The sequence below is a fragment of the Scardinius erythrophthalmus genome (assembly GCF_964197995.2).
Source record: "Scardinius erythrophthalmus genome assembly, chromosome: 2".
Lineage (NCBI taxonomy): Eukaryota > Metazoa > Chordata > Actinopteri > Cypriniformes > Leuciscidae > Scardinius > Scardinius erythrophthalmus.
Window position 1 is genome coordinate 66,221,863 of NC_138222.1, and position 25,669 is coordinate 66,247,531.

Genomic DNA, 25,669 nt, shown 5'->3' on the forward strand with positions numbered 1-25,669 from the left:
CCCAGCTGTTCCTGGAGCGTTCTTCAGGTGTTCCTCCACTGCTGCATCAATGTCTGAGTCTGGAGAATTGTGCTCCACCTCATCACAGCATCTGAGGAAAGAGAATATGGTTTAAAAAAAAGAGAAAGGCTAATTTCTAGGTAAATGTACTTTTTTTTTTTTTTTAAATGTCGGAAAATAACCATGTTATTTTACTGCATAGTAATCGTATGCCAAATAAAATATGTTCTGCATTACAAGGTGTTCGAATAGTGAAAAAAAAAACCAGCATTTGCCCTCTTCAATACTGAGCCCTTAAGAAAGACCCTTCACTAGGTGTGTAACACTAAAAGTGAAAAGGACATTTCTGATAAAGACAGATGGTCTTTTAAAGAATGTCCCCGGAATAGATAAAAGTTAACAATAAAAATGACATTAATATTAGACAAGGAACAATAGATTTTTTTTTTATGTCATAAGGCCAAAATTACCTTGAATTACATCGTACAAAGTGTAGCGTTGAATGACTTCTTTTGAATTTGGCCACCACTCCTCATACTGAAAACAGCCATTAAAGCATTTGACATGATTCTGTGAAAGAAATAACACAGGATTACTTCACCTCAAAAAAAAAAAAAAAAAATCCAAGTAAAGGTCAATTTAGGGGAGACTGAATTGACACCGAGCGAAAACAATGGTATCAATAATCATTCAATACTTGTACTTCTAACAAAGGTTGACAACAAACTCCAAATAAGCCAGTGTTTTAAACACACCATATATAGTTAGTTAAATTTTATTTCTGTGTCATGCCAAACATTTGGCCCATCCCACATGGGATTACAAGACACCACAAAATTATTTAGCAAACATCTTCCGGTCGCATATACAAATCATTCAGAGAAATACATGAATACAAACATATATATACACATATACACACAGCATATACAAACAAATCCTAATCTATAGATCATCTCAATAAAGAGCTTTTTTCCTCTTCTCCCAGGCTTTCTCAAGATAATTGGCTAATTTATATGTTTCACATGTGAACAGCCAGCTCAGTCTTTGAGCATCATTCATATTTACCAAATCAATCTCTAATTTTATCTTAAAGGGGTCATATAATGCCATTTTTGTACAAGCTAATATGATTCTTTAGGGTCTAAATTAAAAGTTTGTAATATACTTTAATTAAAAATTCTCATTAGTATTGTAAGAAAACACTCATTTTACCTGGTCAAAAACAGCTCTGTTTTCAGCACGCCGTTTCAGTGCATGTGTCTTTAAATGATAATGAGCTTTGCTGACCCGCCCCTCTGTTCTGTGCGTACACCGTTTCTAACACAATAACCACGCGTTGTTCATTATAAACGTGGGATTATGAATTATATTGAGAACGTCGTACATAGAAAACATGCCGTAATGTACCTGAGTGTAAACCTTAGACGCATTCATTGTGAAGCCTGCAGCAAGGTTTGCAAATTTCGCAAAGATTAATATAAATACTAATATAAAGGTTAATAAAACATTACACTCACATCTTCTGGAGGTTCAGCAGGAACACGTTGGTACCGATCCGTTTTTTCTCGTTTGTAAAGCTGTCTGGTGTGAAATGATTCGCGTAAACATGAAAGCATGGACGATCGTGGGGAATCCCTGTGAGGGAATCCCCGCGTCAATCCTTTGGGCATATCGCTTCAAAAACAAAACTCAGCTACTGCATCTTCAACGGCTCGGATTTAGGAACATCCAAATGACTGCTGTGTTCCTTATTACATCTAAGAACAGAACACCACAATCGCGTAGACGCCATTCTCCTCCAGCATATCAACAATGGCGGACTACTATGACGACGGCTGTCACAGCTTGCTCTGGGCGGGTCTTGTGTTGAAGCACGGCTGTCAATCACAATCGCGGGAGGGGCGTACGATCTTGTGACGTCACAAAATCGAACGGCTTGATTTCATAGATGGTCAAACATATAAGGAGATTAAAACAAAACCACTGGATGGATTTTAATCATGATAGGATGGTTGTGTACAGGCACTGCCAACAGACATTTCTGTGCAATCAACTTGTAAAAGTGCATGTACCATTATATGACCCCTTTAACCCAGCCATTAGGGAGGCACAAGCCAGTGCACTCTTAGTGCCGGTCCCAAGCCCGGGTAAATGGGGAGGGTTGCGTTAGGAAGGGCATCCAGCGTAAAACATGTGCCAAATCAAATATGCGGATCACGAATAAGAATTTCATACCGGATCGGTCGAGGCCCGGGTTAACAACGACCGCCTCAGGTATCGTTAGCCAACAGGGTACCGGTGGAAATTGGGCTACTGTCGGCCGAAGGAGGAGGAGAGGAGGAAGACGTCTACAGAGGCGACAGGGAAAGGAGAAGTGTAGGAGAGTGGAGGTTCGGGTTGGTACTTTAAATGTTGGCACTATGACTGGTAAAGGGAGAGAGTTAGCTGATATGATGGAGAGGAGAAGGATAGATATGTTGTGTGTTCAGGAGACCAAGTGGAAAGGGAGTAAGGCCAGAAACATTAGAGGTGGGTTTAAACTGTTCTATCATGGTGTGGATGGAAAGAGAAATGGTGTAGGGGTGATTCTGAAGGAAGAGTACAGTAAGAGTGTAGTGGAGGTGAAGAGAGTTTCTGATAGGGTGATGATCGTGAAGGTGGAAGTTGAAGGGATGATGATAAATGTCATCAGTGCCTATGCTCCACAAGTCGGCTGTGAGATGGAGGAGAAGGAAAGATTCTGGAGTGAATTAGATGAAGTGGTAGATGGTGTACCTAGAAATGAACGATTGGTGATTGGGGCAGACTTTAATGGACATGTAGGTGAGGGGAACAGAGGTGATGAGAAGGCTATGGGTAGGTATGGCCTAAAGGAGAGAAATGTGGAAGGGCAGATGGTGGTAGATTTTGCTAAAAGGATGGAAATGGCAGTGGTGAATACGTATTTTAAGAAGAAGGAGGATCATAGGGTGACCTATAAGAGTGGAGGAAGGTGCACACAGGTGGACTATGTTCTATGTAGGAGATGCAACCTGAAGGAGATTGGAGACTGTAAGGTGTTGGCAGGGGACAGTGTAGCTAGACAGCATCAGATGGTGGTCTGTAGGATGGTTTTGGAGACGAAGAAGAAGAGGAGGAGAGTAAGGACTGAAAGAAGAATAAGATGGTGGAAACTGAAGGAGGAAGACTGTAGTGTGAGGTTCAGGGAAGAGGTCAGACAGAGGCTCGGTGGTGGTGAAGAGGTGCTGGATGATTGGGAAACTACCGCAGGAGTGATGAGGGAGGCAGCTAGAAAGGTACTTGGTGTGACATCTGGAAATAGAAAGGAAGACAAGGAGACGTGGTGGTGGAATGAGGAAGTGCAGGGGAGCATAAGGGGAAAGAGGTTAGCAAAACAGAAGTGGGATCGATAGGGTGATGAGAAAAGTAGGCAGGAGTACAAGGAGATGCGGCAACAGGTAAAGAGGGATGTGGCGAAAGCCAAGGAAAAGGCATACGAGGAGCTGTATGAGAGGTTGAACACTAAGGAAGGAGAAAATGATTTGTACCGATTGGCCAGGCAGAGAGATCGAGCTGGGAAGGATGTGTTGCAAGTTAGAGCAATAAAGGATGCAGATGGAAATGTGTTGACTAGTGAGGAGAGTTTGTTGAGAAGATGGAGGGAGTATTTTGAGCAGCTGATGAACGAGGAAAATGAGAGAGAGAGAAGGTTGGATGATGTGGTGTTAGTAAAGATGGAAGTGGAAAGGATTAGTAAGGAGGAAGTGAGAGCAGCGATTAAGAGGATGAAGAGTGGAAAGTCGGTTGGACCAGATGACATACCGGTAGAAGCATGGAGATGTTTAGGAGAGATGGCAGTGGAGTTTTTAACCAGATTGTTTAACAAGATTTTGGAAGGTGAGAGGATGCCTGAGGAATGGAGAAGGAGTGTGCTGGTACCGATCTTTAAGCATAAGGGAGATGTGCAGAACTGCAGTAACTACAGGGGAATTAAGTTGATCAGTCACACCATGAAGTTATGGGAAAGAGTAGTGGAAGCCAGGCTGAGAGAAGAGGTGACCATCTGTGAACAACAGTATGGTTTCATGCCGAGGAAGAGCACCACAGATGCCATATTTGCTTTGAGAACGTTGATGGAGAAGTATAGAGAAGGACAGAAGGAGCTGCATTGTGTATTTGTGGATCTAGAGAAAGCGTACGACAGAGTGCCAAGAGAGGAGTTGTGGTATTGTATGAGGAAGTCAGGTGTGTCAGAGAAGTATGTGAGGGTGGTGCAGGACATGTATGAGGACAGTGTGACTGCAGTGAAGTGTGCAGTAGGAACGACAGACTGGTTCAAGGTAAAGGTTGGACTGCATCAAGGATCGGCCCTGAGCCCTTTCCTGTTTGCAGTGGTGATGGACAGGTTAACGGACGAGGTCAGACAAGAGTCTCCCTGGACTATGATGTTTGCGGATGATATTGTGATTTGTGGTGAGAGTAGTAAGCAGGTTGAGAAGAGCCTGGAGAGGTGGAGGTACGTGCTGGAGAGGAGGGGAATGAAAGTCAGTAGGAGTAAGACAGAGTACATGTGCGTAAATGAGAGGGAGGGCAGTGGAGTGGTGCGGTTACAGGGTGAAGAGGTGAAGAAGGTGGAGGAGTTCAAGTACCTGGGGTCAACAGTGCAAAGTAATGGAGAGTGTGTTAGGGAAGTGAAGAAAAGAGTGCAGGCAGGATGGAGTGGGTGGAGAAGAGTGACAGGAGTGATTTGTGATAGTAGAGTATCTGCAAGAATGAAAGGAAAAGTTTATAGGACTGTGGTGAGACCTGCAATGTTGTATGGATTAGAGACAGTGGCATTGAGTAAAAGGCAGGAGGCGGAGCTGGAGGTAGCAGAGCTGAAGATGTTAAGGTTTTCGTTGGGAGTGACGAGGATGGACAAGATTAGAAATGAGTTTATTAGAGGGACAGCGCATGTTGGACGTTTTGGTGACAAGGTGAGGGAGGCGAGATTGAGATGGTTTGGACATGTGCAGAGGAGGGACATGAATTATATTGGTAGGAGAATGCTGAGGATGGAGCCACCAGGAAGGAGGAAAAGAGGAAGACCAAGGAGGAGGTTCATGGATGTGGTGAGGGAAGACATGCAGGTAGTTGGTGTAAAAGAGGCAGATGTAGAGGACAGGGTGGTATGGAGACGGATGATCCGCTGTGGCGACCCCTAATGGGAGCAGCCGAAAGAAAAAGAAAGAAAGAATCTCTAATTTTATCTTACAAAACAAAAACAAAAATCACGCTGTTCACAATAATTAGATATATATTATATTTCTTTCACTTGACATGGGGTAAGCGCTCCTTGAGGGTCTGGTGCCAGCAATTTCAAAATGTTAAGATTTGTAAAATGTAAATTCAATTTTGGACAGGACAACCCCATGGCTGGAGAAGACCATTAACACACATACCCTCACTTCTGTGCTCTCTCCCGAATGCAGCGGTCAAGAGGCAAGACAACATTAGGAAATTCTGTTAATGAAAACAAAACACACACAAACTTAAATAAGAGGGTAGTTAAATAAAAACAGTAAACAATATTGTTTTATTTTATCTACTTTGTGGATGTAGCAAAGATTTAGACTTCTTGTAATCCAATTAATCCAACTATTGTAGCCATATAATAATCGTTCACAATGACTAAATCCAAGGTAGCTAACCCTGGTCCTCGAGAGCCACTCTCCTGCTGGTCTCCAAACTATCCCTGCCCTACTTCCTGCTGACTAATAATGGATTAGGTGTGTTGTCAGTCAGAAGCTGGAAGGGCAGGAATAGTTGGAAAACAAGCAGGGCAGTGGCTCTCGAGGACCAGGGTTGGCTACATATTTTAAATTGTGAAGTGATAAGACTGCTGTTCAAATGTACACTTCACAGAGTAATACTGCATTAGTTTAGTTACTATAAAATTAGCTGGCTGTACTTTAACTTTTTCTTGAGCAATGACAGACCTTATAGGCTCTATATTTGTAACTGTATGAACAATTATTTAGAAAAATGTATGTTTGTATTTAAGGTATATTGTGTATAAATGTTTAAAAAATTTCACTGAAGTGATTACAAAATTGGTAATCTTAGAGTATGGTTAGAGAGCAACTTTGTAACAGAGCAAACCTGAGACAAACACATTAACTGCCTTAATATAGAGAGCACATAAACTGCCCTCCAAGTGACAATAATACACTCACAATACATTTCAAATATGATCAAAAACAGAAGATTGTTCTTTGCATACAGACAGGATTTATATTCATTATGCAAAAAGGCACGACCATAAAGCATTACTTAAGCATTTAAAGCTGAGGCCATAGGTGAGGAATCAGGTAGTCTCCTTCCTGATACTTGCCTATTTTCATTGTGCATTAACCTCACCTGCACAACTAGTTAATGTTATGGTAGTATAAGATATAAACACAGTAAATCACAGAAACGTTTTGGGATATTATGTTAACATTTATGCAAAACACCTCCTGACTCATGAAATATCCGAAATGGTCCGAACTAATAAACGGTCCGTAAGCACAAACGAGTAGCGCAGTTTCGTTCCGCTTTCTTTCTTTCTTTCTTTCTTTTTTTTTTTTTTTTTTTTTTTTACCATTCGCTGCTGGGCAAATGTTGCGGTCGCGCCAGCACGACCTATAACAAAATTTGGTCTCACCGGCAGAAAAAAATTAGCCTGGTTCTACCAGACTCTCGAACATTTAATTTGTACTTGTAAACTCTTTGTACATCGAGAGTCTGGCCCCTCTCCATTGACAAGCGTTAACTTCACTGAAGGCGGATACTCTGTTGAAGCAGAGAATGTCTAATGTTACATTTATAATACAAAATGTACTTACCCAACAGCAGATTTTTAGTAATTCGGCAACACAACAATGCACCCTCAAATCCTCCTCGCCTCGTGGTTGCTATGCGTGGTATCCCCGTCTGCCAATAGCATCCAGCTGCAGCCCCGCAGACTCACCTCCGGCTAGACACCACTGGCTGGACACCAGTGGATAGACAGCCTACGTCATTTCCGTTTCGCCGCTAATTTCCGTTTTCACCGCTGGATAGACGGCAATTTTATTTCCTATTTTCACCTCTGGATTGACATATATTTATTTTATATTTTCACCTCTGGATAGACAGCATATTTAGTTCTCACCTCTGGATGGGCAGCATATTTATTTTATATTTTCACCTCTGGATAGACAGCATATTTAGTTCTCACCTCTGGATGGACAGTATATTTATTTTATATTTTCACCTCTGGATAGACAGCATATTTAGTTCTCACCTCTGGATGGACAGTATATTTATTTTATATTTTCACCTCTGGATGGACAGAATATTTATTTTATATTTTCACCTCTGGATTGACATATATTTATTTTATATTTTCACCTCTGGATTGACATATTTATTTTATATTTTCACCTATGGATAGACAGCATATTTATTTTCTGTTTTCACCAGTGGATAGACAGCATTCTTTGCAGGCTTAATTGCACATGTCTTTTCCGTATTGCCATTTTACTTTTATGACTTAAAATATATAATATAAAAGCTGTGCAAATTGAAATATGATCTTTATCATATCTCTTTACATAAAACAATTCTCAATAATATATTTAATATTATAACATCAATAATTCATGCAAACTGCCTTCACAAGAACCACCTTGAAAATATATATTGTTCAGATCATATCACTATTTTTTGTGACTTAAATTCAGCCTAGATCAATGGACTATAACGTTTTGTCAATACAACAGACTTGTACATGTTAATTTACCACATTTTTTGCCTTGCCCATTTGGATATTCAATTCTTATTTTATTTATTTATTTTTTTGTAAATGTAACCACTTCTGTTTTTAAAATATACGTAGATTCACATGATCAGACAGCCCGAGCGGTAGGACGACAAAATATGCAAAAAATTGTAACAAAAAATATTTCTTAAAAATGCATTCAAATACGTTTGTACATGTCTACAATTCTCTGGGGTTGAATGTAAAGTTGTTACTTTGACTTTTAGCTGCGTGTAGTTCTAAATATAGGCTACCCTGTTGTGATTCAGTTGTGAAAGGACGTCCAGCAGGTGACGTCTTCTACACGTGCATTTATAGTCCATCGTCAACCTCTTTAAAATCCTTATGAAATATGCAAAAGCCATTGTGCTTACACATTCACATACTACAGTAATTTATTTAAGTGCCCAAGTTTTTTCTTAAGAGGTTGTTAATAGTCGTCGTCCACTGACGTCCTTTGAACGTTTAGTAAGACCCATACAAACCAGCACGGAAATCTTTATTAAAAAAAACTTCAGTTTGTTTTACATCTTGTTTTATGTCAAATTCTATTCACAAAGTGCCCCTGTAGTTAAGTAATTGTGAAATCACTGCATTTACTCATTATTCCACCAGTTTCCCATACATTACAATATGATTTCATTATTTTGTTTATATAATTATTAAATATATATAGGCTATATCCATAAGTTATTCATACGTTATTCATAAAGTCACAATTTAAAGTCTGAGCTGGATGCAAAAACTGCTGCCAATAGGCTTGTTTGAGATGAGGAAAATCTGCGCAGAATCGATCACCGGTGATCAGCGCGAGATGCATGCCGGTTAGAAATGTGTCCGAGTGCGGTCCGCCTTGCTCTGATGTCATGCTGACGTATGTCAAAAACCTCTCGCGAGCGCAAGGCACACCTGTCGGATTCTGCAGTCGTTGCTCTCCACCGGCTGCGCTGATCAAAAGCATGATGGGAAACGACTTGCTGACGACACAGCTTAATGTTCATTGGTTTAAACAACCGTGATGTATTGCTCTTATTTAAAATGTTTGATTTTAAAACTGTGATATCATGTTTTATATGTACGTTTTGTGGTAATATTCCCAAACTACCTCAGTGCGATCTCTATGGGTTATGCAATGTAATTGTTATTTAAAAAAAAAAAAGAAAAGAAAAAAAAACACAAGAAAAAAGACTGATAAACATGTATTTGGAATGGAATTAAATAAGTATGCTACTTTGGGTGTCTTGTTCATTATATTTATTTTCATATAAAAGCAACAGAACTTAAATTCCATTCAGTTTATTAGCAACACTGTGCACGAGCGTGAATCCGGTGAATCCCGCGATATCCGTCTTTGATCTCACAGGTGTCAGCTCCACTACGAGAAGAGAGATCTGTCCGGCTTGCCTGCACTTTTTTCACTCCTCCCCTCACTGCAGCCGCCTACTCTCGCATACATTTCAGGCGAGGCGAGGCGCATCTCAAACAAGCCTAAGATGTTGTAACAAATCTTGCGATATGATATCCCTATAGCAGATAATCTCGCGATATGACAGTTTGTATACTCAACATTCCAGATCAGTAGGTGGCGGTAATGCATCTTTTTATGCTGGTTTGGCAAAACCGCCAAAAACACCAGAAGAAGAGGAGTGAGCGGTAACCATAGACTGTAAAAAAATATGGACGTAGTGTCCGTGACGTCACCCGTAGGTTTCTGAAGAGCATTTTTGAAGCCTAAAGTGGGCGGAGCCGGCCGTCGCCATCTTGGCCTTGCGTCACTCCCGGATAACAGAAAATGGGCAAACAGGCGGGGCGTGAGTGGAGCTGAGGAGCCTGGCTATCTGAAATCACCTAGCTCGACGTGATCGAGTTAGCTGATGATGTAAAGCCAATTAAACGTTCCTATTTTTGCCCTTCGAAATATTATAATAGTTAAAAGACATGGCTACAAGTGAGACTGTGTGTGACAGTGATTTATGTGCATACATGTCCGTCACACTTTCATGGTCCGTCAGCGACTCAGCGCGGCATTGCTCAAGTTCGTAGAGAGCTTATTCAGTCCATTTTAAATTCTGATTTTGGCCGTCTCTCAAATGGGTTATGGTTTAACCGTTAAACCATAGATATATTGCCTTTGAAGTGCAAGTAAATGCGCTAGAAAATCCGCGCTCATTCATGTGCATTTATTGCATGGACGGAGAAAGCGCCGACGCCTGCATGATTTCATCTGACGGTACATAAGCATATTATAATCCATCTGTTCCGGGAGAGCTGAACGAACGAGCATTTATTGACGTTTTAAATTTGAAAACCCCAAAAAGCAACGAAATTGTCAGACATCCATTAGTGCAGGTTCACGGAGGAAGCAAGCAACTGAAATACAGCGCTGGTTGTTCTCTCGAACGATAACGACGGAATCCAAAGACGTGGGCTTTGTACCCAAGTATTAAATTGTATGAAATAATCCCGAAAAAAAGCACAAACACTGCAGAGATGGCAAGTTCAGCAGCTAACATTTGCTGAGGTGAAGTGACGGCTAGTAACAGCAGACAAACGGCTAGCACTGACAGCACACAGCAGCAATCCATCTGTCACTCAAGTGGCCACTGGCCACACCCTTAAATTTAAATATTAATCAACTAAACGGACGAGTTATAAAATAATTCACCCCCCTCACAGTTGTTATGAAGGGCAAAATTAGCTGTATAGACCAAAGCCACATAGAGATCCAGGCTGTAAACGTTTTTTTCTGCTGTAAAGTTGGTAATTTTAACATGAGGGAGATACAGATTTGACTCACTTCTGCAGCCAGGCCAAGCGGCCAGTCGATGAATTGCAGTTTAACTCACTTCCGTGTTGGTTTCAAGAGAGAGACGGGGAGGTTGCCGCTTGGCGATAACGTATTTCTACAACACGAGGAGGAGAGTTTTTTTGCGTTTACGAATCATTAAAAATTTACTGGTGGGTAAGTACATTTTGAGGTATTTTATTAATGTATTTTATTTTTACTTGTTTTACTCGGAACAAAAATCCAAAAGCAAGTATAGACCATTTCAACCATAGACATAATAAATACATAGACGCCCTATTGGCCGCTGGATCGTACGTCAACGGCGCCGCCATACTGCGGAGGGCAACTTTCCCATACCTCTCATAACGAGAATTGAGAAAAATACCTATTTCGTGTGCTGCTTGGGGCTTTACAAATCGCCACACAATTAAAAACAGGTCTCAGGGAATTTCCTTTCACAAGCAAAACTGAAAATTTGTTCCTGGTTGTATTTCATTTACTATTTTTATTTTCAGAGGAGAAAGGCCGCGAAATTTAAAAATACTACTGTTATTGTGTCACGAAATGTAGTTTTAAGAGTTTTTCAGTCGACAATGTAGTTGTTTAAAGCTCAAATCTGTGGTCTATTTATAAAGAGAGCGCCTTTTTAAAAATGTTATCTGGCGGTTTCGGAGTTGTGAGAGCCAGCGATCACCGGGCGCTCAGCGCTCATGTACCCCGCCGAGAACAGCCTTGCCTCGGCTATAGTGCTTCTGAAGTTCGCCGGCGCCGCTGGATCTGATGTCTTTAGTCTAGTGAGAATAATTCGTCTTGTGTATATCTAACGGGCGATCTTTGGTTTCATTAATCTATTATTTGTTCCTTGGCAGATTGTTTTGGCTGAGGGCAAAGTGAAGTTTCATAACTTTATATATTTAGGCTATTTGACTTTAACGGTGTAGCTAGCCCGCTGTATGTTTGACTGAATCGTTAACTTTATTTCTTGACTTGTATAGCTTCTTATACCTTTTAAAAACTTAAATTTAACAAAAAGAGTTTATTTTATATAGCCTATGTAAGAATATTTTAAAATATATAAATTTACATTATTTATTATTGTTATTATAATAATATACCACTTGCGATTATCAATCTATATTTAATTTGCTGTATACTGTGTAAGGCTGCTGCCGTTATGTCTGGCCGACCCTTTGATGGAGCAAAAGGCCCCCCTGGACATTAACACTTGAACTATCTCCTGCATATGTAACAGGGATTTCGAGGCGCAGCACACCGTGCAGTTCACACTCCACACACACTGTCTCCCCCTCATCCCCCCTCCTCCTAACCTGAAATACACTGAAAACCTATGCAATGTAAATTATGCACAAGAAGTATCTATGCATGTTTGATATCATTTAAAGTGTCTCAGTGCGCCTGGTAAAATGGTCTCATTCTCCCAACCATAATGAAAAGCTAAAAGAAGTTATAAAATATGAGAAAGTGATGTGTCCCTTAAAGGTGTTTCCCTCCCCCAGATCCTCCATTCAGACTGTACCTCCTGTATGTAAAACAAGAACCTATTCAAATACAACTTCTGGTCTCACAGTGTGAATCCCTGAATAGGGAGCCAAAATCTAATTATAATGACAGACGCACCATTTGGTAAGAATATTGAATTATCTGGGTATATAAGGAAAAGGTGCAGAAAGATCGAGGAGTCTGTAGGTTGACTGCCCACACAACCGCATGTGTGTAATTTTTCATTGCCAGGTAATAATCTTTACAATTCTTCGATTCCTGAATTATTGTTATGTTATGATTAACTGATGATTTTATTCTTGCGAATTGGACTGTGAATTATTGCTAAATTACCTGGTCAATAAATTGTAAACGTTTGATTTTGTTCTGAACGACTCTGAGATTTGTTTTTCCCAAATAAGAGTAACGGATTCGTATATTGCCACAAGGTTGCGTCAGAGATTAGCGACGGCTAATAACTGATATCAGGGAGTGTGCTGGCGACTTGGGTGGGTGGATGTGTTCCGATGTCTTCTGTTCTAATTTAATGTTACTTTAGATAGATGTACAGGCTTGATTAATTCAGAGCCAAAAACTACTAAAGTAAAACGATTGAATTAAGTTCCTGAGGGGCACCCAAGGGGGCTATATGAAATCTCTTTGATTGTTGTGCGTGTACGGCAAAATCCTAGAGAATTAGCTAACTGCCTCATCTCCTGATCTTCGGGACTGGCCACTTGTGTTGGAGACCTGGGTAAGGAACTCGGAGCGATATAGTCTTCCTGATCTAAGCGGGTAAAATACAAACAGAGTTTTAAGAGAATAATCAAATGTTCGTTCACGTTTTAATGATGCACAGATATCATTAAAACCTTTTCATTTTTGGAGTCAGATGAAACGAGCTATCACATGTGAAAAAATATATTGCATTTAATCTTGTTGTGTTGCGTAAAAGGAAAGACAGTAACGCGCAGAGAAACCTTCCCCGTATTATTGGAGACCTCCATTGGACCAATCAGACGGGCTTACAAAGTGGTGACCACGCCTCCGTGATCTCGTAACAGACGAGCAACGTCTTTCCAGCGCGACATTCAACTTGAACTCTGCCCGGAACATGAGGTTTGAACTCCTTCCCATCTATCTCCAGCTGCTGTGGTAAGTTGATTTCTTTGCCTTTTAGCGTTGAGGGAAAAACTGTTTTGTACATCACATATAGACACATTTGTAGTACGGGTCGGTATACCCTTTAGACCGGAACCGAAAAATCCGGTGGGCAAAAGAATTAGACGGGAAACATGTCTTTTCAGGGAAATCACAACAGCGCAGATGAGGAGATAATGGAGATTCTAGGCGTGCAGTTAAAAAAACTCCTTGTTCGGCTAAGCGACAAGGGATTACAACTAAGCTGGAGTAACAACGAAATATTATCCTGGTATTCTGCCGAGGGTGCGAAGCTAAAATCTAAACCAAAATACAAAAAGATTCCCGCTGCAATTGTTTATTTGCTTCGTCGTAACGACCTCGAGACCATAACCGAGAACGAACGAACAATATCAGAAATTAAAGAAATCGAAAGATCACGTTCTGACGAACTGTACAAGTTAAGAACACAAGTCGAAGCGTTTGCGTACGAACAACAGGGGTGGGCTAGACAGCGCGAAGAAATGGCAACACAAATCAATCAAATTCAAAGAAAACTTCAAAACGGCAGTAATTACATATCTGCTCTCGAAGATTGCTGCGACAAATCAGGTTTCCCAGTAGCCGCGGTTAAACAAGCAGCACTGGAAGAAACCTTTGAGCTAAATGCTAACCATGATAGCGATGACGACGCGTTACTAACGTTACAAAAGCCACAGAGAGAAACTCGTAACCGAGCTCTTGTGAGCCTGTGGCCCGAACAACCAAACTCGCGAAGCCCAGTTAAGACTCGAACAAAATCGATTGATTTTCCAAAAAAATCTGTTAGAGTCGCTGTGCTTAAAACCATGACAAACGCGGATGATGAAATCACAACAATCAGCCGGCCGTTAACATGCGAAGAATGTTCAAGACATAAACAGGTCGTAGGAATGCTGCCGCGAAAAGGGCCGTTTCAACCCTACTGGGAAGCATTGATGTTACAGGCCAGCGTGTACAAACTAGAAACTCGAGATGTGTGGCAAATCGCTCTACTCACCATACCTGATGAGATCAGACCAAAGCTTACCGCAAACATGAAATCTGGCGACATAATGAACCGAGTCGAAAATGAAACCAACGAAGCTATCTACGAGCGTCTAAAACAGGCATTATTAAACATTAGGGGACCGACGCATATTGATTGGAGCAAAATTTTAGAAATAAAGCAAACGGGTAACGAGTCATTTGAAATGTACGCTGAACGGTTATGGGTAACTTACAGAGAACACTCAGGGCTGGAAGAGATAGACCGCAACCATGACGCATTACTACAAATTTTAAAGACAAATGCCGGCATCCCCGTTCAGAAGGCTTTGGCAAATGGCGTCGACCCGGCCGAAAACACGTTCCAAGCAATAGTAGACTGGGGTACAAGAATAGAAAACAGATTCTACAAAACCAAACCCCGCAATATTGCATCCGCGCAATGGTTAACAGAAGGGAACAGCCCAGGCAAATTTAACCAAAGATCCCCAAACAAAACGCAATGCAACTATTGCAGAAATTATGGCCATATAAAGAAAGATTGCCAAAAGAGGGAGAGAGATTTAGAAAAGCTAGACAATCATTGCCAAAAATCGCCATCTAGCGGAAATGATAACCTGTACAAGCAGTTCACCAATTTCATTGCCGAGTATAAAAAACAACAAAGCCAAAATGGCGCGGGCCACAACGCGTCCGGAACGACTGAAAAATATCAACACCAATAGGGACACGTGGCCTCCATCGCCGTAGGGAGCATAATTAAGAGCGGAAACCGAATAAAAATAAGAGCTAATTTAGGAGGCCGGTTAGCGGACGTACTTATTGATTCTGGCGCATCTTGCTCCTGTACCGACATTCAATTTCCTTTAACTAACGAAACCATTCATGTCAAAGGTATCGGCGACACATTAATGATTGCAACAAAAACACAGCCAATTGAACTCGATTTAGGCGTAACCGTTTTGAAAGAACCTCTCTGGTATTTACCTGAAAACAGTGAAGGGACTGTGCTGGGAATGGACATTATGCGAAAGTATGGCTTTGTAATTCACTGCTTTGAAAAGCAAATTGAGTTGAAAACAGACAAAACTGTAAAAAAATGCCTACCAAAAAACACAACAAGCATTATGTCCATATCCGCCCCAGATCCCATTCAACAGATGGTAAACAAACACGATAGCATCTGGGCTACACATGAACATGACTGCGGCCTCATTGACTTTGTTGTGTGCATTGAGGGGGAGCCCCCTCCCCCACAAAAACAATACCGCATCAAACCAGAAGCCGAGTCAGCTGTTCATGAGATCGTACAGCAACTTGAAATCAGAGGAATAGTCAGACGTTGTAGTTCGACCACAAACTCTCCGTGTTTACCAGTACCAAAATCGAACGGTAAATGGCGTCTTTGTATTGATTATCAGCGTCTCAACAAGGTTTTGCCCAAGGCTACACCTATAGTGGCAAATCCGTCTACGTTATTATCGCAGATTTCAACACAAGCGTCCTGGTTTACAGTGCTCGACGTAAAGAACGGTTTCTGGTCCATTCCAATCAAACGTGCTGATCAGTGGAAATTGGCCTTCACTGTAAATCAAATCCAGTATACCTGGGAGAGAATGCCACAAGGCCTCCATAACAGTCCTGCGATTTTTCACAGAGCATTAGAAGACACGCTTAATCCACTGACAGGGACCGGAAACGTGATCCATTACGTTGACGATATACTTATCGCAACCGAAGGATCATTTGATGATCATTTGCTGCTCGTTGACGAAGTACTGCTAACGCTCGGTAAAGCTGGCTTCAAATTAAACAAAGAGAAAGCTCAAATCGCACAAAACGAGGTCCAGTACCTGGGTTATACGATAACGCAAAGCCACAGAGCATTAACAGATGATAGGCGGAAATGCATTGCTGAACTTCCCCGACCGCACACGCTGAACGCGTTACAGAAAGTGCTGGGAACAGCAAATTACTTAAGAGACTTTATTCCAGACTTTGCAAACATAGTCACACCGCTGTATTCCCTCTTAAAAGGAAAGTCAAAGCCCTCTGACGTCCTTGAATGGACAGAGGAACACGAAAAAGCGTTTACGAGTCTAAAAGAAAGTTTGTGCAGTGCACCCGCACTCGGTCTGCCGAACCCTAAAAAAGCATTCCACTTACAGGTTGACGCGAACGAAAACACTCTAAGTGGCGTTTTAACTCAAGATCATGGGGGAAAATTGCGTCCGATCGCCTATTACAGCCGAAAAAAATCCACGGTCGAACAGGGATTCGACCCTTGCACTCAGCACGTGCTGGCGGTTCACTGGATGTTGACAGCAACCGAACCGATTGTAGGTTTCCAACCTATCGTTGTGCATACAGTGCACACGCCAGTACAGATGCTTTTGCAGGGCCGAATAAAAGGTGTATCGTCACAGAGGTTAGCAAGATGGCTAGCAGACATACAGGCACGTGACATCACAACGGTGAACGACCGAATATTACCTCATTTATTGGGAGATGTAGAGGGCTACCCACACACATGCGAAACTAAACCGGAAGCTCAGAGCCCAGTTCATGACCAAGAACTTTCAAATCAGACACGAGTGTACATTGATGGTTCCCGATATTGGCATGATGGCAAATTCCACACAGGTTGTGCGGTGTGGGCTCCTCACTCTCCCAATTCAGACACTAACCAATTGCTAATCAAACTATCCGAAAACACATCTGCGCAAGAAGCTGAACTTATTGCATTACTCGAAGCAATCAGATCACATCACGAGCCGCTGTGTGTATACACTGATAGCCGATATGCATTTGGTGCAGTCCATGATTTTATGGCACAGTGGCAGTTGAGAAAATTCCTCACATCTGCCGGAACACCGATCAAACATTTTAACATCATAACTTCGATTTGGCAGGAGGTTAAGGCACGCGATTCCTCATTGTCCGTCGTCAAGGTGCGCGCGCACATCAGCAAAAATCCAGATGAACACGAGAAAAACAACAACATTGCAGATCAATTAGCCAAATTAGCAGCACAAAAGGGAGATAAGTGGCAGCCTGACAGACTGATTGTTTCTGCTGTGAGTGCGTTTCAGACTGCTCCAATTGACTTGAAACAGTACCAGCAAGAACTGTGGAGTTCTGATGGAGAGCTGACACCGCACCTGCAGCAGGACCAACTAGTCAAGGTCACTGAAGGCATGATTTTGAGAGACGATAAATACGTCGTTCCAGAAGCCCTCCAGAAACCAGTGATAAAGTTGTACCATGATTATGCACACGTATCAGCTCCCAAAACACAGCAGCTGATACAAAGGAACTTCTGGTGGCCACAAATGGCATCAGACATTCAAAGATGGTGTGACACATGCATCGTATGTGCTACCATTAACCAAGGTAAGCCTGGCCGTACAAAACTGTGTAGGCCCGAGCCACCAAAAGGACCTTGGGAGTCACTCCAATTGGATTTCATAGGTCCACTACCCAGTGCCAAGGGCGGATATCGTTATTGCCTTGTGATAATTGACAAATTTTCAAAATGGGTGGAAGCGATTCCCACCCGCAATAACAGTGCAAACACAGTGGCACGTGTGGTAGCGAACCAAATCCTCCCACTTTGGGGAGCACCCATCCAAATCGAATCTGATCAGGGCTCACATTTCACAGGTCAGGTGATGAAAAACCTATGCCAGATGCTGAACATCAAACAAAGATTCCATGTCCCGTACAGGCCGCAGAGCTCTGGGATGGTGGAACGTGTGAACCGAACCATAAAAGAAAGCATCTCAAAACAGGTTGCACAACACAAAAACCAATGGATTGATGCTTTGCCCACAGTTCTAACAATACTGCGGGCAACTCCTTCAAAAGCCACAGGTATCAGTCCATTCGAACTCATGACTGGAAGAGTCATGAAGCTGCCCATCGACCCAGAAATTACCCCAGCAGACCTGGGGCCTCTCGTGATCGCAACTCAACAGTCTGTGTTGAAACAATTACGAGAGAGGCTGGAAGTGCTACATGCACAAGCTGCTCTGAAACAACAGCAATCAGACCTAACAAATGATGCACAATTCAACCCAAACTCTGAGGTGAAATTCTCAGAAGGAGACATGGTAATGATACGTGTTTTTGTGAAGCAAGGTGCATTCACACCCAGATGGCATGGCCCATACGAAATTAAGGCTGTATGCAACAGCTGTGTGGCCACGACCATAAAAGGGAAACTGCGATGGTATCACATGTCTCAGTGCAAATCATTTAAAGGTACACAGAATAAATGAATAACTGTCACTAACTTCTCTTCCTGCCTTCCAGGTCGACTGCAGCGATCCCATGGAGGCCGGATGAAAGGAAAGTGTCCGGGCCCACGTGCATCAGACTGGGCCAAAGGGTTTCACTCACACACAACCTGAAATGTGGGAGGTGGGTGTGGAAGTACTCCAAGGGGCCTTTCACGCCAAAAATCACAGTCACACCCGAAGAGACAGCTACATGGCCTCCCGGTATAGTACCGGATCAAAATTGCACACCACAAATCTGCTGTAGTTCAGGTAGCACCCACCCACCTTCAACAAACATTTCAGGATACACTCGAGCACCAAAATTCATACACAACCTCACTGCCTGGTATCAACTTAAAATAGATCCAGACGACACAATAGGCAACATGTACACTCTACACGAAAACAACAACAATGGCACAGACCCAAAATTGTGCTATAATATAAAAAATTTGGAGCCTGCAACATATAGGTGCACACATACAGAAACGCACAATGACACACACATGAGATTCACAGAATCGATGTACAATCTCACATCTTACACACCTAACGAACAAAAACCAAAAACATTTGTGTGGACCAACCGAAAGGAAGGAATGTATTGTGTCGGAAAATGTTCACATAACATAGACAATTTCACCAATCCACTCAACTGTTCATGGACTGTCACATATTGTTTTAATTTGACCACCTGCGGATACACTAAACCCAAAAAGTGTCCGGAATTGCACTCAATTCCTCCTGGTGGACTGATTAGAGGAAACATCAACAAAACTTTATTACATGATGTAAATTTGGTAATGACACATGTGACATACAACATTTCAAACATACTCTCTGCCTATACAAAACATTGTAATGTTAATGATGAGTCATATGCATGGCTACAGTCACGAATCGATGATTTAATTTCTGATTACAAAGACAGACTTGCCGTCCAAATTCCACCTGCTCGCTCAAAACGAGACTTGCTAGGCAGTATAGCTGGCTTGTTCGGATCAATTAATTCAGCAGCCAACACCTACAAAATAACCAAACAATCCCAATTCTCCACATGGTTGACAGATCAGATGGCCACTGGTTTTCAACACATCACCAACAGCAATGATAACATTATCAAAGCGGTTCGTTCCGAGGCGCAGGCGCTTCTAACGATTAGCCACACATTGTTCAATCAGACCCGTACCATCGAACGTGACTTAGCCTGCAGATCATATGCACAAGATTTGTTCACTGCAACAAGACAGGAAATTTTAGACCTTCGTCTTCACAAGACCCCCAGACATGTCTTGAATGATTTAATTGAGGTTTTAGATTTGCATAGATGGTTCTCTTCAGAAAAAATGAAAACTGTCAAATATTCAGAACTGTTATCCACAATTATGATGTATACTGGAAACGAATGTATTGGTTGCATTGGATTTTTTGCCACTTTTCCTTTTATCCACCCAGATCAAGTTTATCCAAATTCCACTACTATTCGCTCTATTGGAGTGGTAGTTAAAGATCAGGTAATTAAATGGGATCACCTCACTGGATACATGACTTTGAAGGGTACTGAGACCTTGTTTACCAGTCGCACTTGTTGTCATGAAACTCATAATTATGTTGTCTGTACATGCAACACATTGCAGCCTTTCTCTTCCAATGATAGCAAACTCATAAATGTTGAATCGTTGCATGGCCATTCAAATGCTGTTCAGGTGTCTCACACACAGTGGTGCATCGTCAGTGAGATGAATTCGTTCACCTATGGAGGGCTGACCTGTCCTGCTAATCACTCCTTTTGCTTGGAGGTGACAGAGGACTTTTCTATGGGCCAGATCGACATCCTCGGAAGGATGCCAACGGACGCTGAGGTCTCCCCATGGTGGGACGACACCTTCTATGAACACGGAACACAAGCTTTGGTCGACACGATGGACCTGGTACAGAACGTCATTCTCCAAACAGAGTACCACCTCTCTCAAGCGCAAGTGGAGACAAACTTGGCGCGAAAGACTGCACAGATCCTGTCTAGCTCATCTACCCGATCAGCACAGACTGCATACACCTGGTGGGACTGGGTACTTCGAGGTTGTGCGGTTGGAAGCGCACTCATCTTCTCCTTCACACTCTTCCAATGTTGCTACTTCCGACACCTTATCAGATCGGTGAAAGCGTCCACCAACACTATCTTGACTCTCAGCCCCTTAAAACTGCCCACCTTACAACGACTGAAATGACACCGCAGGAAACCCTGTGAGTGGCCCACGGTGCCAAACGGGGGAGCTGTAAGGCTGCTGCCGTTATGTCTGGCCGACCCTTTGATGGAGCAAAAGGCCCCCCTGGACATTAACACTTGAACTATCTCCTGCATATGTAACAGGGATTTCGAGGCGCAGCACACCGTGCAGTTCACACTCCACACACACTGTCTCCCCCTCATCCCCCCTCCTCCTAACCTGAAATACACTGAAAACCTATGCAATGTAAATTATGCACAAGAAGTATCTATGCATGTTTGATATCATTTAAAGTGTCTCAGTGCGCCTGGTAAAATGGTCTCATTCTCCCAACCATAATGAAAAGCTAAAAGAAGTTATAAAATATGAGAAAGTGATGTGTCCCTTAAAGGTGTTTCCCTCCCCCAGATCCTCCATTCAGACTGTACCTCCTGTATGTAAAACAAGAACCTATTCAAATACAACTTCTGGTCTCACAGTGTGAATCCCTGAATAGGGAGCCAAAATCTAATTATAATGACAGACGCACCATTTGGTAAGAATATTGAATTATCTGGGTATATAAGGAAAAGGTGCAGAAAGATCGAGGAGTCTGTAGGTTGACTGCCCACACAACCGCATGTGTGTAATTTTTCATTGCCAGGTAATAATCTTTACAATTCTTCGATTCCTGAATTATTGTTATGTTATGATTAACTGATGATTTTATTCTTGCGAATTGGACTGTGAATTATTGCTTCATTACCTGGTCAATAAATTGTAAACGTTTGATTTTGTTCTGAACGACTCTGAGATTTGTTTTTCCCAAATAAGAGTAACGGATTCGTATATTGCCACAAGGTTGCGTCAGAGATTAGCGACGGCTAATAACTGATATCAGGGAGTGTGCTGGCGACTTGGGTGGGTGGATGTGTTCCGATGTCTTCTGTTCTAATTTAATGTTACTTTAGATAGATGTACAGGCTTGATTAATTCAGAGCCAAAAACTACTAAAGTAAAACGATTGAATTAAGTTCCTGAGGGGCACCCAAGGGGGCTATATGAAATCTCTTTGATTGTTGTGCGTGTACGGCAAAATCCTAGAGAATTAGCTAACTGCCTCATCTCCTGATCTTCGGGACTGGCCACTTGTGTTGGAGACCTGGGTAAGGAACTCGGAGCGATATAGTCTTCCTGATCTAAGCGGGTAAAATACAAACAGAGTTTTAAGAGAATAATCAAATGTTCGTTCACGTTTTAATGATGCACAGATATCATTAAAACCTTTTCATTTTTGGAGTCAGATGAAACGAGCTATCACATGTGAAAAAATATATTGCATTTAATCTTGTTGTGTTGCGTAAAAGGAAAGACAGTAACGCGCAGAGAAACCTTCCCCGTATTATTGGAGACCTCCATTGGACCAATCAGACGGGCTTACAACTGTTTGTTTATTTTATTGACTAAACTATTTACTATTAGCCTACTTCTCACTTTATTTTATATTACTATTTGCATTGCACTGTAGTTGTACCATGTATTACCATAAAGGATCCAATAGTTATCTTTTGGATCCTCACTCAAATATATATTTCATCACGGCCGGATGAAAACGCTAAATTATCCAAATTGACAGAGTGTGTTAAAGATATAAAAGATTGGATGACGCGCAATTTTCTTTTATTAAATCCAGACAAGACAGAGGTACTACTTATCGGTTCAAAAAACCGCCCACAAAACCTCTTACAATACAACTTTAACATAGTAGGATGTCCCGTTACTTTATCCTCTACTGTAAAAGACCTGGGTGTTATATTAGATTGTAACCTGTCTTTTGAAAATCATATTTCATATGTTACAAAAACAGCCTTTTTCCACCTCAGAAACATTGCTAAGCTACGTAATATGCTATCTGTTTCTGATGCAGAAAAGTTAGTTCATGCGTTCATGACCTCGAGATTAGATTACTGTAATGCTTTATTGGCTGGTTGTCCTGCATCCTCAATAAACAAGCTACAGTTAGTCCAAAATGCCGCCGCTAGAGTTCTTACTAGATCAAGAAAATTTGACCATATAACACCAATTTTATCATCACTGCATTGGTTACCTATAAAGTTCCGTATTAATTACAAGGTATTGCTACTGACTTATAAAGCCCTAAACGGCTTAGCTCCAGTCTATTTAACGGATCTTCTATCGCCCTATAATCCATCACGCTCTTTAAGATCACTAAATTCGAGGCTTTTGGTCATACCTAGGATATCTAGATCAACTAAAGGAGGGAGAGCTTTTTCACATTTAGCACCAAAACTCTGGAATAGTCTTCCGGATACTGTTCGTTGCTCAGACTCGCTCTCCCAGTTTAAAACTAGATTAAAGACGCATCTCTTCAGCCAGGCATTTATATAATATTTTTAATCTTACAGTAAAATCCGGTCTTTACCTCATAAACGCCAGAGGAGAACTGGCCCCCGACTGAGCCTGGGTTCTCCCAAGGTTTTTTTTTTTCTCCATTAGGTCACCTGATGGAGTTTTTCGGTTCCTTGCCACTGTTGCCTTTGGCTTGCTCAGTTGGGGATACTTAATTTAATTAATCAATCAACAATACTATTGATCAGCATTATCAAACATGGATGTTTTAAACTAGAAACAAACACTGATGTACTATTTTATTTAATCCTGTGAAGCTGCTTTGATACAATCTGTATTGTGAAAAGCGCTATATAAATAAAGTTGACTTGACTTGACTTGACTTTTTTATTGCTAAAATCGGGTCAATGACAGAATATGCTTTTCCCACAATAAGAAAACTTTATTCAATTTAATGTGAAAATTAAATTATATCTCAGTATGGGGGTGTTCACAATTCTTATCCAAGAATGAAAAACCAAATACATGACAACCCTGAACTTTGGCCATTCCTTATTAAAAATAAATACATTTTATAAGTCTAACTATCGAGATTTTAAATAACTAGAAATGGAACTTTTTTGTACACCACATACAAACCACTGAAATCGGTTGATAAATATATTTTTTGGGGGTTTTATACAGAAAAACCGCAGCTCACCTGTTTACTTGCATTTGATTACAGCGCAGTCTTGCCCTCCGCAAAATGGCGGACGCGTTGACGTATCGCAGCAACGTTCCAAAGCGGCCAATAGGGCGTCTATGTATTTATTATGTCTATGATTTCAACCATAGACATAAGAATACATAGACGCCCTATTGGCCTCTGGATCGTACGTCAACGGCGCCGCCATACTGCGGAGGGCAACTTTCCCATACCTCTCATAACGAGAATTGAGAACAATGCCTATTTCTTGTGCTGCTTGGGGCTTTGCAAATCGCCACACAATTGAAAACAGGTCTCATGGAATTACCTTTCACAAGCAAAACTGAAAATTTGTTTCTGGTTGCATTTCATTTAGTATTTTTATTTTCAGAGGAGAAAGGCCGCGAAATTTAAAAATACTACTGTTATTTTGTCACGAAATGTAGTTTTAAGAGTTTTTCAGTCGACAATGTAGTTGTTTAAAGCTCAAATCTGTGGTTTATTTATAAAGATAGCGCCTTTTTAGAAATGTTATCTTACGGTTTCGGAGTTGTGAGATCCAACGATCACCGCGGGCGCTCAGCGCTCATGAACCCCGCCGAGAACAGCCTTGCATCGGCTTGTGCTTCTGAGTTCTGACGTTCGCCGCTGTCAGTCTAGTGAGAATAATTCGTCTTGTGTTTATCTAACGGGCGATCCTAACGGGTTTCATATTAATCTATAATTTGTTCCTTGGCAGATTTTTTTTTTTGGCTGAGGGCAAACTGAAGTTTCATAATTTTATATATTTAGGCTATTAACTTTAACGGTGTAGCCTGCTGTATGTTTGACAGAATCGTTTACTTTATTTCTTGACTTGTAGCTTCTACCTTTTAAAAAACTGAAATTTAACAAAAAGAGACAGGGTTGTGTCATTTTATTTTATATAGCCTATGTAATAATATTTTAAAATGTATAAATTTACATTATTTATTATTGTTATTATAATAATATACCACTTGCGATTATCAATCTATTATAGTTATGCTGTTAAATTATTTTTCGTAGGCTATTCATATTAACTATTTAACTTATTATTTTTTATTGTCTATATTCTGTTATTTATATTTCATATTCTATTGCTATTATTATATTATACAAACTACATGCTATTATCAATATATTATTATTATTATTATATTAGTACTTATGATATTATATAATACTTTTCATTACTATTTTATTTGCTGTATACTCTTTGTTTATTTTATTAACTAAACTATTTACTATTAGCCTACCTCTCACTTTATATTATATTTACTATTTGCATTGCACTGTAGTTGTACCATATCATATGTATTCCCATTTGGATCCATCAGTTATCTTTGTTATTGCTAAAATCGGGTCAATGACAGAATATGCTTTTCAATCCGTGTATCATTCGTTCAATCGTTTTTTGATTTAATATTGAAAGTAGAAAAATGAGAAAACAGTTCCTTTTTCGATTTTTCATTTTTCCAAAAAAACGAAAAACAAGAATTCAGCTTGATTTTTCGTTTTTCGTTCTGAGGTAGCAAAATTAATAAACAGCTGGAAAATTCGATTTCTACACGTGGGCGGGAATGAAACGCCCCTTACCTCTGATTTGTCAGCCGAAGATCAAACTGTCCCGTCATCAGTTCTTCCTCAGTTCTGCACTGCAGAATAAGAGTCCTCCGTTGTGTGGATTCTTAACGCGTTTATTGCAACTTTTTCATGTTTTCCATCAACGAGACTAATGAATGGCTCGACACAACCCGTACTGGGGAATAGACTAGACGGGGCTTTCTTCTTTGTAGACCAGAGTTCTCAAGTGCCAGGGGTTTGCTA

The 25,669-nt window shown here is 41.0% G+C and overlaps 1 protein-coding gene across 1 annotated transcript; it reads left to right on the plus strand.

Annotated features, from left to right (window-relative positions):
* Positions 1-19,362: 19,362 nt before the first annotated feature.
* On the plus strand, positions 19,363-20,787 carry LOC308687002 (uncharacterized protein; the record flags this gene model as incomplete). Its single annotated transcript, XM_081359186.1, has 1 exon — positions 19,363-20,787. The coding sequence occupies one exon, from the start codon at positions 19,363-19,365 to the stop codon at positions 20,785-20,787; it is 1,425 nt and encodes a 474-aa protein (XP_081215312.1).
* Between the last annotated feature and the right edge of the window lie 4,882 nt (positions 20,788-25,669).